This window comes from Chaetura pelagica, unplaced genomic scaffold (genome assembly GCF_000747805.2).
Source record: "Chaetura pelagica isolate M959 unplaced genomic scaffold, ChaPel_1.0 scaffold41, whole genome shotgun sequence".
NCBI lineage: Eukaryota > Metazoa > Chordata > Aves > Apodiformes > Apodidae > Chaetura > Chaetura pelagica.
Genome location: NW_009951944.1, coordinates 98,968 through 113,992, shown reverse-complemented (window position 1 = coordinate 113,992; position 15,025 = coordinate 98,968). Strand labels below are relative to the sequence as shown.

Genomic DNA, 15,025 nt, shown 5'->3' with positions numbered 1-15,025 from the left:
GGGAGTTGCTGGGGTTGGGGGGAGGCAATAGGGTTTTGCACATTCATGAACATACTTGTATATGATTGTAAATATTTTCTTTTCTCATTAGTATTTAATTAAAGCTGTGTAGTTTAGTTTTCAATCCAGAAAGTCTCTCTCCTCGGTTCTCTCTCTCCTTCCCTACCTGGGTGGGAGGGGGAGTGGATCGAGAGCATTATTGTCGCTGGTTTAATTGCCAATCCTGAGTCAAACCGTGACACACATTAAAGAATTAAGCTTACAAGATCCCTTCTACATTTTCTTTTGACAGTATTTCAAGCAAGAGAAACAGCATAGTATAAAAGGTGTACAGGAAAGATTGTTCTTAACATAACCATCAAACTCCAGAAATTTTAAATACAAGTTCAAGTTGTTGAAACAGTCAAAGTCATAATAATTGTAACTAGTCAGAAATTACAGTAAGAAATGTTATCCAGTTACATATAGATGTCAAAACAATGCATTTCTTTCCTTCTCAGTTGATAATTCTTTTCCAGCAAGACAGAAAAACTTTGGCAATTGCAGGTTTTTAAAATAATTTTCAAAGTTCAAGACAGTCACAGCATTTTCTTTGCAGAAGGTAAACTGCACACCAAGGCTCAGAGGCTGTAAAAACTAGTTCCAAGTGGAAAAAAGTGCAAATATCCTGCACAGATAGTTAAAAAAGCTGCTGGTACAACCATTCACTAACAGAATCTTTGTTTTCTTTTTGCATAGTTCACACATCACTGGGAATGTGACAGGGTGCGATATTTTTGGCAAGAGTAAAAAAAGTGATACTTGTGTGAGTTGTCATGTTAGATATGCTGGATCCATGCAGAATTCAGGTAGAGGGCTGCTACCTGATGTTATTAGACACTGAATACTGATTTTGTTTCTGTTGAAGCAGTTCTGTAATAGCCAACAGCTTCTTAAGAACATGCTGTAGAAAAAAAATAAAAAGAAAAAAAAAAGAAAAAAATCCCAGTACAACCCTCTATTAGCAACTTGAAAAAAACAAACCCCATTTTTCTTGAGAAGTATCTTCATTAACTAACCAGACTCAGAATTAGGTAATTTAAAATATATTTGAACCCGTCCACATCACCAGCCCCAGTTCCCTAGTCACTAAGACATTACTTCAAAAGGCAACTATAACACAGCAATATGAAATTTATCTGCACCCATGGAGACCTATTCATTCTTGCAAACTTAACCCGAGAGTTTCAAAATTAGAGTTCTCCTATCTGTTAAAAACAATCTGTAAACTAAAAATCTATACTCAGGTATTTTCCCATATGAAAGTGAAGAACTGGGTGAAGAAAATGGAAAAAAAAGTCTGGTGACAAAAAAAAGGTGATAATACGATTCATTTCTGCACAGGTAGAATTACCCTCTTTTAACTTTCTGAAAACGTGGTCATTAAACTAAACCAAATGCAACTGAACACATACATAAAACATACTGAGAAATTGTATTGCTAATAATTTTTTCATTATTGTAGAACTATGTATAGTACAACAGGATGATGCTGAGCTAACCATTAGAGCACTTACAGGAGGAAAATGGGAAAAAAAAATCAAGTTTTCTTTATGGAAACCCATGAGGAGAAATTACTCCTCTGAAGTATAAATATATCAAGGAAACAGTATCACATCTGTAACCATTAGGTACTTCAGATACAGGCCTTGTGAAATAAATGGCATCCCTTATCTGTAACAAGACATATTTATTACTGAACACTTCTACTATCCTGCCTTGCCAGTTGAGCCATCATTTTTGCTTTGTTAAAACTAGCAGTAGTGAATTATGAACTTGAATGTGATTTTTTTTTTCCCCCTCATATCCAAGTGAAGAGGTAAACCGTAGTAGTAATTAAACTGGATTAGTTTGTAATGTAATGAAGCATTATCTCATTTTTAATTCCTTGAGCTTTCTTCTGCCAAAGGTGATGAAATACAAATATATTTTCACCTTTTGAAAAATCACCATAAGAGTTCCCAGTAATCCTCTTATTAAAAAACAATAATGTCCAAAAATGCATTATTTGAGTAACATTTGCTGCCAGAAGAAACAAATATAGATTTATCGTCTATCTGGGTTTAAATTTAGGTCTTCAAAGAGTCAGGATATAGGAAGTCCAGTCTTTAAAAAACATGAGAATAATAAGAAACCTGATTACAAAAAGTTATTTTGAAACAAATTAAAAACTATTATAAAAACTACCTCTTAAAAAATGAGTCATTAAATAGTTTAAGCTGACACTGATTAAATTTAAGGAAGACCATCTCTGAACAAAAAGGCTTTCTATAGTACAACTGTCCCTGTCCCCAAATTGTTAGCATTTAAAAGGTAAGACTACTCAAATTATTTCCTGCACAGCACAGTATACTAGTCAAGCATACCAAAACATATTACCGTGCAATAAGTAGCATTGCCAACCTGAAGTTCATCATAATTAGTAGACCATAGGCAAGTCTATTACTTTTGTAGTATTTTGAGACAATGCATGAAGTCATGTGATTTTTTTTTCCTCTTAAAATATAAGTTTTCATAAAAGCTATATAGAAGTTCAGTAGTTGGAACAGAACAACCATTTATACTGTTTGCTAGAGAACTTTGCCGTGTTTGTTTACAAATGTAATAAATCAGGAAGCAGAAATGAAGTAGTGATAGAAAGCTAAAGAAAGTAAATTTAGTTATTCAGTTCTCAAATAGAAAAACTAGATCCTAAAACTAGAGCCTGTCAGAATATAGTAATTTCATGGGTTTAGGCTTCCTCTAGAAACTAAAAACTTCACCTGGAAACTAAACAAACCCAAACAAAAAAAACCCCACCCCACAGCTTTAAAACATCTTTGTTTTTTGTTGTATAAATACTTAGTTCATAGCTTTGAGCTTCTTCACCTTTACAACTAGCAACCTCCTGGTGAAATGTACACATTATTTATCACTCATACTGCTAGACAGAAAAAATACAAAATAATCACAATAACTCAGACATGCTATCTGTACCTATGATTTTTGTTAACCTTTGTAGTTTACCTGCATTACACCTCGCTCATTACTGAGTGTCCGAAGTTCATCTGAATGTGCAACACACATCTCATGCAAGGCTGCCAGATAACGAGATAAGTCAGTTCTACAGTGCTCTGTAGTGTCTGGGAGATCAGGAACATTCTTTAACAAAAATTATGAGAGCACAGTTAGAATGGTGAGTAGCCAGACATATTAAGAAATTAGACTACAGTTCTACAAACGCGCCAACAGTTGTTTTGATACTGCAATAAAATAATGAAACATTTTCCTTCACAATTAAGTCTTCTGTCCATGTTATCTAATACAAACTATATTTCCTCCTCTACACAAGAATCTATTTCATGAAGACATTTTAATTATGGTTACACATTTCACATAAAGAGATTACTAAATATATGGCAATCCTATTAGGAGGGTTCTACTAAAAGGTTTGATGTTGCTATCCTACCTCTGAGATGGCCAAAAAGATACTGAGAAAAGAGATTTATATTATATCCTCCCCCCAAATGAAGGGGATCCATCCATTAGGTGATTTTAAAAAAATAAATAATTAAATCAGACAATAGCAACAGCAAAAATGGACACCAAAAAATCCACCAAACTATAAAGTCAGTAAATCCACTAATAATGTAATTAAAACAGTAGATAATTCAGTTATTTTAAAACCCAACAGTTGTCTGAGTCCTCATGCATAATCTGCCATTTAAAGAAAAAAACCACAGTATACCATAACACGCACAAGTTGCCATTTAACCAGAGAAAGGTGATATATGGCAATCCACACTTCCAAACACTCATTCTTATAGATTATAAAAATAGTCTGAGATGACTCCTAGGTCACTTTTAATGGATCAATTCAGGAAGCTAGGCACATTTCTTTCATCTTCATTTTTAAAACAAATTTAGTTTAAACATGTACATATATACATAAATGAGCTCTTAACTCTTGTTATAGCTATAATACACAAAACAGTAACAGTTTCAAAGTGAACCGCAATTACTATTTTCTTTTTAACTACAATATATAGAATTCATACAGTGAGTCATTTGATAATGTATAATTAAAATGGACCATAATATATTTTTAAACTTCAAGTTTTTCAATCTCGAGTCAAAACTATATGCTAAATTACACATAAGAAATTTTTCTTTTAAAATATGTTTTTCAAATATTGGTAATTTTGGGCAAAAGCCCTAATCCTCAGAGAGAAGCTCAAAAAGGTCTCATGTCTACAGCAGTACTAAATGAATAAAATCTTTCTAACAGGACATTTGATTGGTTTTAATTCTGTGCAACAGGCCAGCAATCCACAGTTGCTAAACATGTATAAGAAAAAAAATTCAGTAACAAGCATTCAAAATTGTGTGGAAACTGATGCGTTTTTGAGCTAGTTAACAAGAACTGTAAAGAACTTTAATTCACAATGTTGCTATACAACTTCCAATATTTTTTTTTTAAACCACTTACCCCAAGTTCATCTAAGAACATGATCATGCGATGTTTGTTACTCTTGATGAATGGATTTACCCCCTCCATATATGGCTCCTAGTAATTAAAAAAGTATTTATTAGAACAAATCAATACCAATTTAATAGTCATACCTGAAGTGAACACATTGTGATCAGAAACAAATGACACTGCAAAACACAAATGTGTCATCTGGAGTGATTTAATTTTGTCAAGCGGATTTATAATGACTAGTGTACAACCAGTCAAAAGATTTAACTTTTTTTGTATTCTACATTGATTCTGAAATAGTTTATATATACATTATGACATGAAATTTTACATTTCTGAAATATTAAAGATGGACTTCTCTTTTTCATTGCAGCTATATAATGGAGAAAACACTTTCAGAGGTGACATTAGGACATAAGTGCCCTCCTTGCTGGTGAAGACACCCAGTTCACACATCAGAATTTGCACAAGAAAGCAGCAACAGGTTTTTTTGTCTGTATTAAACAGGAACATTGAAATGTATTAGAAGTGCACTTCTAGGCTGTTTTATGTAAAATTATATTCACCTTAGCTCCAAATTCAACCAAATTTGCTAAATTCTGCACAGACTTGGCAACCAGCGTCAGTGTTCTTGCGGCAGTAGGGGAAGGAGAATCTGATAGGAATACAAAGTAGACAGTAACCGATCATTTAATTTAAAGCTTTCAGTAGCCACATGAAAGTTAAGCTCTTCTACAATTTGTTGTTTACGGAATTATTTGTTATTATGGAATTGAATACTTTGAATGCTGTAACAGAACTGCATGTCCTGGTTTGAGCTAGGATGAAGCCAATTTTCCTTTTACTGATTTTTTTTTTTCCTTCAGTAAGCTTTCTTTTAACTAGCACCAGAGTGTTCCAATTAAGACTGATAACGGTGGAATGTTTTTCTAACTGCTGGGTCTTCAAGGTCACACCTTTACTCTGCTGGCTCAGACACTACGGAGAGATCTATGCCCCCCCATAGGAGGCTGAGTTAGACAGATAGCAAAATTGGCCAGAGATATTCCATTCCATATATCTACGTAAGCTCAGAGGAAGGTCAGAGATCACAGAAGACAACTTCCTTCCTGCTTCTTCTTCCCTTCTCTTCTGTCCATGGCCGGCATCCAGGGAGGACTCCATCCATCCATCACTGTCAACCCCTAGGCTCAAGCTCTCCTGACCCTCATAACTTTACACTTCCTCCGGCAACAGTCCGGGATTTTTTGGGACTGTTCCAGCTGAGGGGAGTGCTGTGGGAGTTGGTGGGGGTGGGGGAAGGTGAGAGGCTTTTGCACATACCTGAACATATTTGTATATAATTGTATATATTTTCTTATATCATTAGTGTTTTAATTAAAGCTGTGTAGTTTAGTTTTCAATCCAGCCAAGTCTCTCTTCCCTACCTGGGTGGGAGGGAGCGGGGATTGAGAGCATTGTTGTCAAACCTGAGTTAAACGGTGATGCTGCATGTGTGACATAACCTATGATCGAGTACACTTTTGTTTTAGTAATTCTGTTCACAGAAAAATATTAATATGCATATTTGAATTTCTGTACTAGTTGCTCACAGAACAAAGTAAGCAAAACAAAGTGTTCCTTGGAAGCCTAAGGTTACCAAAAGCGTCAATGAATTAACTGAAAATCCTTTTCACAAAAATGAAACAGGTCTGTTAAAAGTAAGATTATTTGTTGTTAGAATCTAATAAAATATTATTCGGTTTACCTAATAATAAATAGGTTTACCCTTTTCCTTATTTGCATATACCCATATAAGTAGGTCCTACATTGTTATGCAAATTATGAGTACCAGGAAAATAGACTGAATATTGCATGCAATTCTGGCTTGTATTTCCATGAAAGTATAGCTATTTACTGCACAAATCACTTGTTGGAAAAAAGTTGTTTTAATGAAAAGATTCTTGTTAAGCATAAGCTTTCCACTTACAGGCCATTTAAGCATTATAAAATTGACATGGCTATCATATAAGCTCTAAATTTCACAGTGCTTCATAAGAATGCTATATACTCTTCACTCTCTATCTGTATGTTTTGATCTTCTGTCTTTCTACCCCTTCTCTGTTCAACATTGCAATTAATTAAAAAATAAGTTCCAACTTTTTAGGCATAGCTGGAGCTTAAACTGAGGCATTAATCATACAAGTAATCTCAGTTGTTCATAGCATCTAGTGCTTAGTACTATCCATCTCTTGGAAGAAGCAATGCTGAAAACCATTACTGGCTTTAGAATTGGTAAGTTCAAGTAAAGAGAATTGACCTAAAGAAGTTTATTCTTTTAAAAAAAATCAACTAAGAAGGTTGAAACAAAGGACTTAACTTTTTCAGTAAAAATTTTTGAGAACAGTTGTTGAGGTGACATTACTGCTGAAACTGTCGATACACTCAGCTGTCAGAATATTTCCCCTCCCCACCCCATTACAGCAAGGAAGTATGTTAGAAACTTTGCTCCAAAAGAAAAAGAGCCCACTTCCTCTTTTTTTTTTTTTAAAAAAAAAACCCAACTGCTCCAATAGCCTTATATAGAGTCTGTACATTTACCTTAGCAAAAATGAGGAATATTATCTGAACTTCTAAACAGGACTAACACTTACAGATAACAAAAAAAAATCAAGTGTAACATATGCAAACTTTTAAAACTACAGAACTCAAATGTCCCAATATTTTAGTACTACAGTTTTCCCACCAGTAGTTTATGCCTTTCCTTTCGTCCTCCCACAAAGATGTATTAGGTTACATGGCAAGGTTTTGGTAGCAGGAGAGCTACAGAGATGGCTTCTGTGAGAAGCTACTAGAAGCTTCCCCTATGTCTGAGTAAATGCCAGCCAGATCCAAGATGGACCTGCTGCTGACCAAGGCTGAGCCAATCGGCAATGGTGGTAGCACCTCTGGGATAACATATTTAAGAAGGAGAAATTAACAAACTGTTGCAGAAGAGCAGCCAAAAAAGAGAAGAGTGAGAATATGTGAAACAACTCTGCAGGCACCAAGGTTCACCATATTTGAGAGGCCATGGCAGTCTGGTGAGGTTCCCTCTGATTGGAAAAAAGGTAACATAGCCTCTATTTTTAAAAAGGGGAAAAAGGAAGTCCCAGGAAACTACAGGCCAGTCAGTCTCACCTCTGTGCCCAGCAAGATCACAGAACAAATCCTCCTGGAAAATCTGATAAGGCACATGGAAAATAAAGAGGTGATAGGAGACAGCCAACATGGCTTCACTAAGGGCAAGTCATGCCTGACCAATCTGGTGGCCTTCTATGACAAGGCTACAGAGACGGTGGATAATGGTAGAGCAACTGATATAATCTACCTGGATTTGTGCAGGGCATTTGATACTGTCCCACATGACATCCTGGTCTCCAAAATGACAAGACATGGATTTGACAGATGGATCACTTGGTGGATAAGTAATTGCCTGGATGGTTGTACCCAGAGAGTTGTAGTCAGTGACTCAGTGACCAAGTGGAGGCAAATGACAAATGGTGTTCCTCAGGGGTCAGTATTGGGACCAGTGCTGTTTAACAGCTTTGTAAGTGATATGGACAGTGGGACTGAGTGTATCCTCATCTGGTTTCCTGATGATGCCAAGCGTGGTGTGGTTTGACACCCTAGAGGGAAGGGAAGCCATCCAGAGGGATTTTGACAGGCTGGAGGGGTGGGCCAATGCCAACCTCATGAAGTTCAACAAGGCCAAGTGCAAGGTCTTGCACCTGGGTCGGCACAACCCCAGGCACAAATACAGGCTGAGGGGAGAAGTGACTGAAAAGAGCCCTAAGGAAAAGGACCTGGAGGTGGTAGTGGATGAGAAGCTCGACATGAGCTGCCAGTGTGAGCTTGCAGCCCAGAGGGCCAATCACATCCTGGGCTGCATCAAAAGAAGTATGACCAGCAGGGCCGGGGAGGCAATTCTGCCCCTCTGTTCTGCTCTGGTGAGGCCACACCTGGAATACTGCATACAGCTCTGGAACCCTCAGTACAGGAAAGGTATAGACCTGTTGGAGACGATCCAGAGAAGGGCCACGAAGATGATCAAAGGGCTGGAGCACCTCTGCTATGAAGACAGGCTGAGACAGCTGGGGCTTTTCAGCCTGGAGAAGAGAAGGCTCCAGGGAGACCTTATAGCGGCCTTCCAGTACCTGAAGGGGGCCTACAAGAAAGCTGGAGAGGGGCTTTTCACCAGAGAGAGTAGTGATAAGACAAAATATAATTATTTTAAACTGAAAGAGGGAAGATTTAGGCTAGACATCAGGAGGAAATTCTTCACCATGAGGGTAGTAAGGTGCTTGAATATGTTGCCTAGGGAGGTTGTGGAAGCCCATTCCCTGGAGGTGTTCAAGGCCAGATCAGATGAGGTTTTGTGCAACCTGGTCTTGTGAGAGGTTTCCTTGCTCATAGCAAGGAGATTGAAACCTGATGATCTTTAAGGTCCCTTCCAACCTTAACCATTCTATGATTCTATTATAAGGTCAGTGAAGAAGGAGGAAGAGGTGGTGCTCCAGGGACCAGAGCAGAGATTCCCCTGCAGCCCATGGTGAAAACCATGGTGAGGCACACCGTCCCCCTGCAGTCCATGGAGGTTAACGGCAGAGCAGATATCCACCTGCAGCCCATGGAGGACCCCATGCTGGAGCAGGTGGATGCGCCCAAAGGAGGCTGTCAACCCATGAGAAGCCCGTGGTGGAGCAGGCTCCTGGCAGGACCTATGAACCCATGGAGAGAGGAGCCCATGCTGGAATAGATTTGCTGGCAGGACTTGTGAACCTGTGGGAAACGCATTGCCCTACTCTGATTTTGATTGGTAATAAATTAAATGTTTCCCCATGTTAAGCCTGTTTTGCCCGTGATGGTAATTGGTGAGTGATCTCTCCCTGTCCTTATCTCGAGTCATTAGCTTTACATTATATTTTCTCTCTCCTGTCCAGTTGAGGAAGGGAATGATAGACCAGCTTTGGTGGGCATCTGGCATTCAGCCAGCATCAGCACACCACAAAGGAATACAGCAGAACTTAAGACCTGAAATAGCCTTATGTCTAGAACAACAGTGACACACATACTGGTTGTTGCATCTCTAAGACCTCAACTATATCTGTAAGTTAAAACAATCAGAAACATTTCTAGGTGCTTTAGCCAACTGCCATGGAATAATCCATGCCCTCACCGTTAAAGTTGCACAACAAAGCCCCATGCCAACTATGTCAGATGTGGTCCCTTATGCATGCCAACAACAAATCACACCTAAGAACTGTTTAGGAGAATGCTACCTGATATCATCCAGATCAATATAGCAATTTCACAATCCTGTTCTAGCAAACAGGAATAGTCCCTGTCACTGCTTTATTTACTCTCTACAAAGAGAGCATCAAAAAGCAGGGTAACGCTTTCATACTGGACCTGGCTAGGATTGAGTTAATTTTCTTCATAGTACCTCATATGGAGCTAGTTGAGCTTCTTGACCAAAACAGAACTGATAAAAAACTAATGTTATAGTTTTTGCTTAATGGTGTTTACATAGCATCAAGGTCGCTTCCCCAGTGAATAGCTTGGGGGGGGGCCACAACTAGGCAGATGACCCAAACTAACCAAAGAGATATTCCATAACATATAATGTCATGCTCAGCAATAAAAAGGAAAATAGGGGGGGGTTATAGTTGTTAGCCATCTTTTGCTCAGGAACTGGCTGGGCATCAGTCTATCCATGGGAGGTGCATACATCATTTGTTTTGCTTCATTTATCCCTCACTTATTAAACAATAATTTAATTTTTTTGTTTGTTTTATGTTGACTCTCAAATTTTATTGTTTTAATTCTTCCTTTCCTCTTCCCCATCCCACTGAGAGCGAGGACACAGTGTTCAAAAGACTTCATATTTTGCTAAATTAAGCACTAAAGTAAGCTCATGTCTATGACTACATAAAGTATTAATTCAATCTGAAGCATAATCACCTGAAATTATATTAAACATCCTTGGGTTCAGGATAGCAGGACAAATCAATCGAAGAAAAACAAAGCCACTGAAATGGAAAAAAAAGTATTTGGTTCAATAATAAAGTTAAAGAATTCATGTAAAATTATGTAGTCTTTAAGCATTTAAGTCAGTATGGAAATCTTTGAGATAAGATGACAAACAACCAGCCTGGGCTCCGTGAATATGTTTGTTAATTAAGAATGTCTTGTTATGATTTCAACTATGATAAAAAATGAAATAAAACCAGACATTTATTTCCCAGTTAAGGTGAACCTCTGAAACCAACTGGGAAAAGCTTAACTGTAAAGCCATACTGAAGCCTGAAGTCTAAGACCACACTGGCTTTAAAAAGGAGGAGCACTTTGTTGCCTGCCTCCCATAAGTGTTCCACTGTCTGCTACATCAAGTAATTAATCCTGCAGCCACTTGCTTCCCCAAGTCAACACAAGGAGAGCAAGAGTGCACAGTCAGAATGGAACCTCTCTTTTGGCAGCAACACGGCCTTAGTTCAGCTTGAATTGATTCATATGCAAATGTAGAAGAAATGTGCCTCTGATACCCTTAAACCTCCAGTATAATTTAGAACAATAGCATCAAGACCTCATTTTTGTCAAAGATTTTTTTATCTGCACTGGCAACTGATAGCGTTAAAGGAAGAACTATTTATTAAATTGATTTATGAATACAGACTGAAGTATTTGCACTCAGTGCCAGTTCAGAGAAGCCAAGTTCAGTAGCCTGCAACATTTTAACACAGGCTCTGGAATATTTCAGCATTATTGAGATAGAGTAGAAAAACAAAATAAAACTGTAAGAGCATAGAAGTACGTCTTTTCCGAAATGAACACTGTGTATTGATTCCAAGTGATCAGCACTGAGAGTCTTCACTGATGCAGAGAACTATATATTCCAATGCAGACAGTACCCCAGTGAAATCTAATGACAAACCTTTCTGAGAAGGTATTAGTGATTAGTTTTCTTAACACTATTAAGTATAGCTATATTGACCTCTATAATACACCTCTAGCAAGGCTCCAACAGCATGACTAAGAATCTAGCAAGCTCTCCGTCCTTAACTGGGAGATCATGTCCCAGTACCATAACGATCTTAAATATTCTTGTAACCTATATAAGTACTATAAAATTTTGGCACTAATAGAAAATAGATAAGCAAACTGAAATATGACAGTAATGATGTTAAAAGAGTATTTTCAGCATAAAGTGATGAGTAACTTACCTAACAACTCTTGTTCTCATTGTGGTATTAGCTGGCCACTTGTTTTGAACAGACTTCTGCAAGCATCCATAAATATATCTCAACGTCCTGTAAAAATAATGGCTAATTAATAATTTCATTTTAAAAATTAACTGAATTTTTAAAAGCTAGTCATAAAGGATCCAGTCCAACCTCCTGCTTAATGCAGAACTATTATCAGTGCTAGGTTTATAATTCAGATATAAGCTTTAAATTCATTTAAAATCTGCTATGACAGTCCATTTACAAATGGCAAAGAAAGTCCTTGACTAATACACTTCTACTTGTGCAGATAAAATTCTGATTACTCACATGTGCATTAAATGCTTTATAATACTTTTTTTTTCCTATTTCTTAGGCAGTGTTTCCTATAAAAAATGAAAAAAAAATAGTTGTGTTTTTGTTCTTAGTTTTTTTCCACTTTTTAATTGAATGAATAACAATTTGTGCATCCATAAATACAAGTTAGGTGTTTAAAAGTAGTTAAGCAATAGTCCTCTCCTATCAAAAAAAGGGAGCACTCTGGTGTATTTCAGAAAATGTTAAGAGATGCACCATATACTTAAAAGAATGAAGCTTTTAATGCTAACCTTGCCATCACTGACACAAAAGAAACCTCTGTGCTATTCTGCCATTCTGTGGTGGGTTAAGCCTAGCCAGCAGCTAAGCCCCTACCCAGTCACTTGCTCACTTCCCCTCAGAAGGGCAAAATCAAGAAAAACTCAGGGGTCAATATAAAGACAGTTTAATAGGTGAAACAAAGCTGTGCACAGAAAAATAAGGAATTCATTCACTACTTCCCATTGGCAGGCAGGTGTCCAGTCACTTCCAGGAAAGCAGGGCTTCATCACATCTAACAGTTACTTAGGAAGACAAATGCCATAACTCCACATGTCCCTCCTTTCTCCTCCTTCCCCCAGCTTTTATTGCTGAGCATGACACCACATGGTATGGAATGTCCCTTTGGTCAGTTTGGGTCAGCAGTCTTGGTTGTGTTCCCTCCCAACTTCTTGCACGCCCCCAGCCTAATTGCTGAGGTGGGGAGGAAGCAGAATGGGGAGAGAAGAAACAACCCTCCTGTTTAGCCAAAACACAGGTGTGTTATCAACACTGTTTTAGTCACAAATCTAAAACACATGACCATACAGACTGCTATGAAGAAAATTAATTCCATCCCAGCCAAAACCAGTACAAATCTTCACCCCTTATTCCATACCATTTGCATCATGCTTAAGTCCTACACTATCTCGTACATTCCTATTAACCACCACCCCACTCCCCTTTCCATCCTTCAGTATACATACAGATATTATCCCCTTAGTTTATGGGCTCCCCCATGAAGTTGTACATAAAATGTCCATTGAGTTCAGTCTGTGACTTGGGCTCCATCTGTTATGGTTGTCACTCAGGACAGGAGAAGTGGTGTGTTGTGTGGAGTTATTGGGCACCAAAGCCAGCTCAGGTTGGCTCACTGTTGCACTTTCCTGGCTTCTTGCAAAGCTCATCCACTGTTAGTTCTGGTGGTTCCTGTTATAGTACTTCTTCAAATAATGAGTTACAATGTTAAATATATATTCATAATCTCCACTCCTGGTCCTTTTGGACCAGGCTAGAGAGTTTAACATTGCAATGAATTCCATCCCTTGGCCCCTGCTCCAGCATGGATCCTCCATGAGCTTCCAACCCTTTGTGGGCATACCTGCTCTAGTATGGACTTATCTACAGGCCACAGACCCTTCACAGGGGTGTACCTGCTCTAGCATAGACTTATCCAAAGATGAAAGTCACTTTGATTCCAATTCATATTGGAGTTCTAGCATGTCCAGTACAGCAGCACTCAGCAATGGCATGACTTCATTCAGGCCATGATAGTCCACTGTCCTCTACTCTGTCAGACTTTTGCAGGCCATATGGAACTATTCAAGGGTGACTGAGTCTTGCAAATCACTTCTTGACTCACCAATTGATGAATCAGCTCATGGATGGGAACCAGAGAATCTTGGTTGGTGCAATATTGCTACTGGTTCAACGCCACGGTACTCGTTAGCATCTGTTGCCCTTCACACAGCAACCCCACAACAGAAGGGTCCTGTAAGAGGCTGGGCAAGGTAGACAGCTGTTTAATCTTCTCTGCATCCACTGCAGCTTCACCAAAGACCCACCAGGACTCTCTTTGGTTCTTGATGTACACTCTCCTGAAATAGTCTATCCCAAGGATACATGGAGCCTCCAGGCCAGTCACAATAGGATATTTATGCCACTTGTCTCCTGTAAGGCTCACCACAGCCTCAAACACAGACAACTGTTGGGATCCCCTTGCCACTCCAGAAATCCAGATGAGTTCCATGCCCCAATATTCAGATGGCATTAGGGTACACTGTTGTGGCATTCAGAATTTATAGTGCTTGTCTCGAACAATCCAAGAGATAAGTGATGAACTCTGGCACTCAAGATATCTGTTGTGTGTCTTGTGGCATCTGAGAAACAACATCTGTTGATGGACTAAAGAGATCTGCAGCTGGCTCTGGGAGCAGGATACTCCCCTGCAATAAATTAAACCTGTGGTGCCAGTCATCTCATCCTCCCCTTCGTTATGCAGAGATCTCAGCAATTATCCAAAGACTATCTGCAGGACTTAACCCGGTGCCATACCTACCCCCCCCTCCTATCTCAGAGGAGCACAGAGAAGATAGGAGTTTTTCCCTACTCCGGAAAAAAAAGTGGGGGGGCAGTGGGCAAGAACTGTATAAAAGTCTGGGACTCTATGGGTGCATTTGAAGTACTTTTCCACCAGGAACTACTTCCCCACCGCTGACATCGCTGGACCGTGGGTGGTAACTATGCTCTCTCGCTTGCTGTCCTCTATCTCTCTGCTTTCTCCTCTCTTTCCTGTCTCTGTTTTCCTGCCTGTCCTATTTGCTCTAGGGACCTTTGCTGTGTTACTCTAATAAAAGTTTGTTGTGCATGTGACATCTGACCTCGTTTGCGTCTTAATTTCACCATTTGGGATCACCTTTATAAAAAATTGCCACGTATCCAAATACCAGATCGTGACAACTGTGCACCCATGTGCCTTATACTCCCATGGGTTTGATATGCCAGAACATCAAATCCACAGTCCAATAAACCCGATTGTCCCTTGTCTCTGCCTGGCCAGAGGCAGGATCCATCTCTCCTTGACTGAGGCATTTATTACCCAACTCCTGTAATTGCAAACCAGAAAACATTTCATTAGGATCAGGAGGATCAGGCCTTCTACTGTGTGTAG

The 15,025-nt window shown here is 38.8% G+C and overlaps 1 protein-coding gene across 1 annotated transcript in view; it reads right to left on the bottom strand.

Moving 5' to 3' along the window:
- Positions 1 to 375: 375 nt before the first annotated feature.
- The window catches only part of LOC104387961 (ras GTPase-activating protein 1-like), a 104,907-nt gene continuing 90,257 nt past the window's right edge, over positions 376 to 15,025 (bottom strand). Inside the window, exons 20-25 of the mRNA XM_009996765.1 lie at positions 11,740 to 11,826; positions 10,481 to 10,548; positions 5,065 to 5,153; positions 4,508 to 4,585; positions 3,046 to 3,180; positions 376 to 943 (exon numbers count right to left, since the gene is read on the bottom strand). Coding sequence (XP_009995067.1) covers positions 860 to 943; positions 3,046 to 3,180; positions 4,508 to 4,585; positions 5,065 to 5,153; positions 10,481 to 10,548; positions 11,740 to 11,826 — 541 coding nt within the window. The 3' untranslated portion in view covers positions 376 to 859. The remainder of the gene's footprint in view (positions 944 to 3,045; positions 3,181 to 4,507; positions 4,586 to 5,064; positions 5,154 to 10,480; positions 10,549 to 11,739; positions 11,827 to 15,025) is intronic.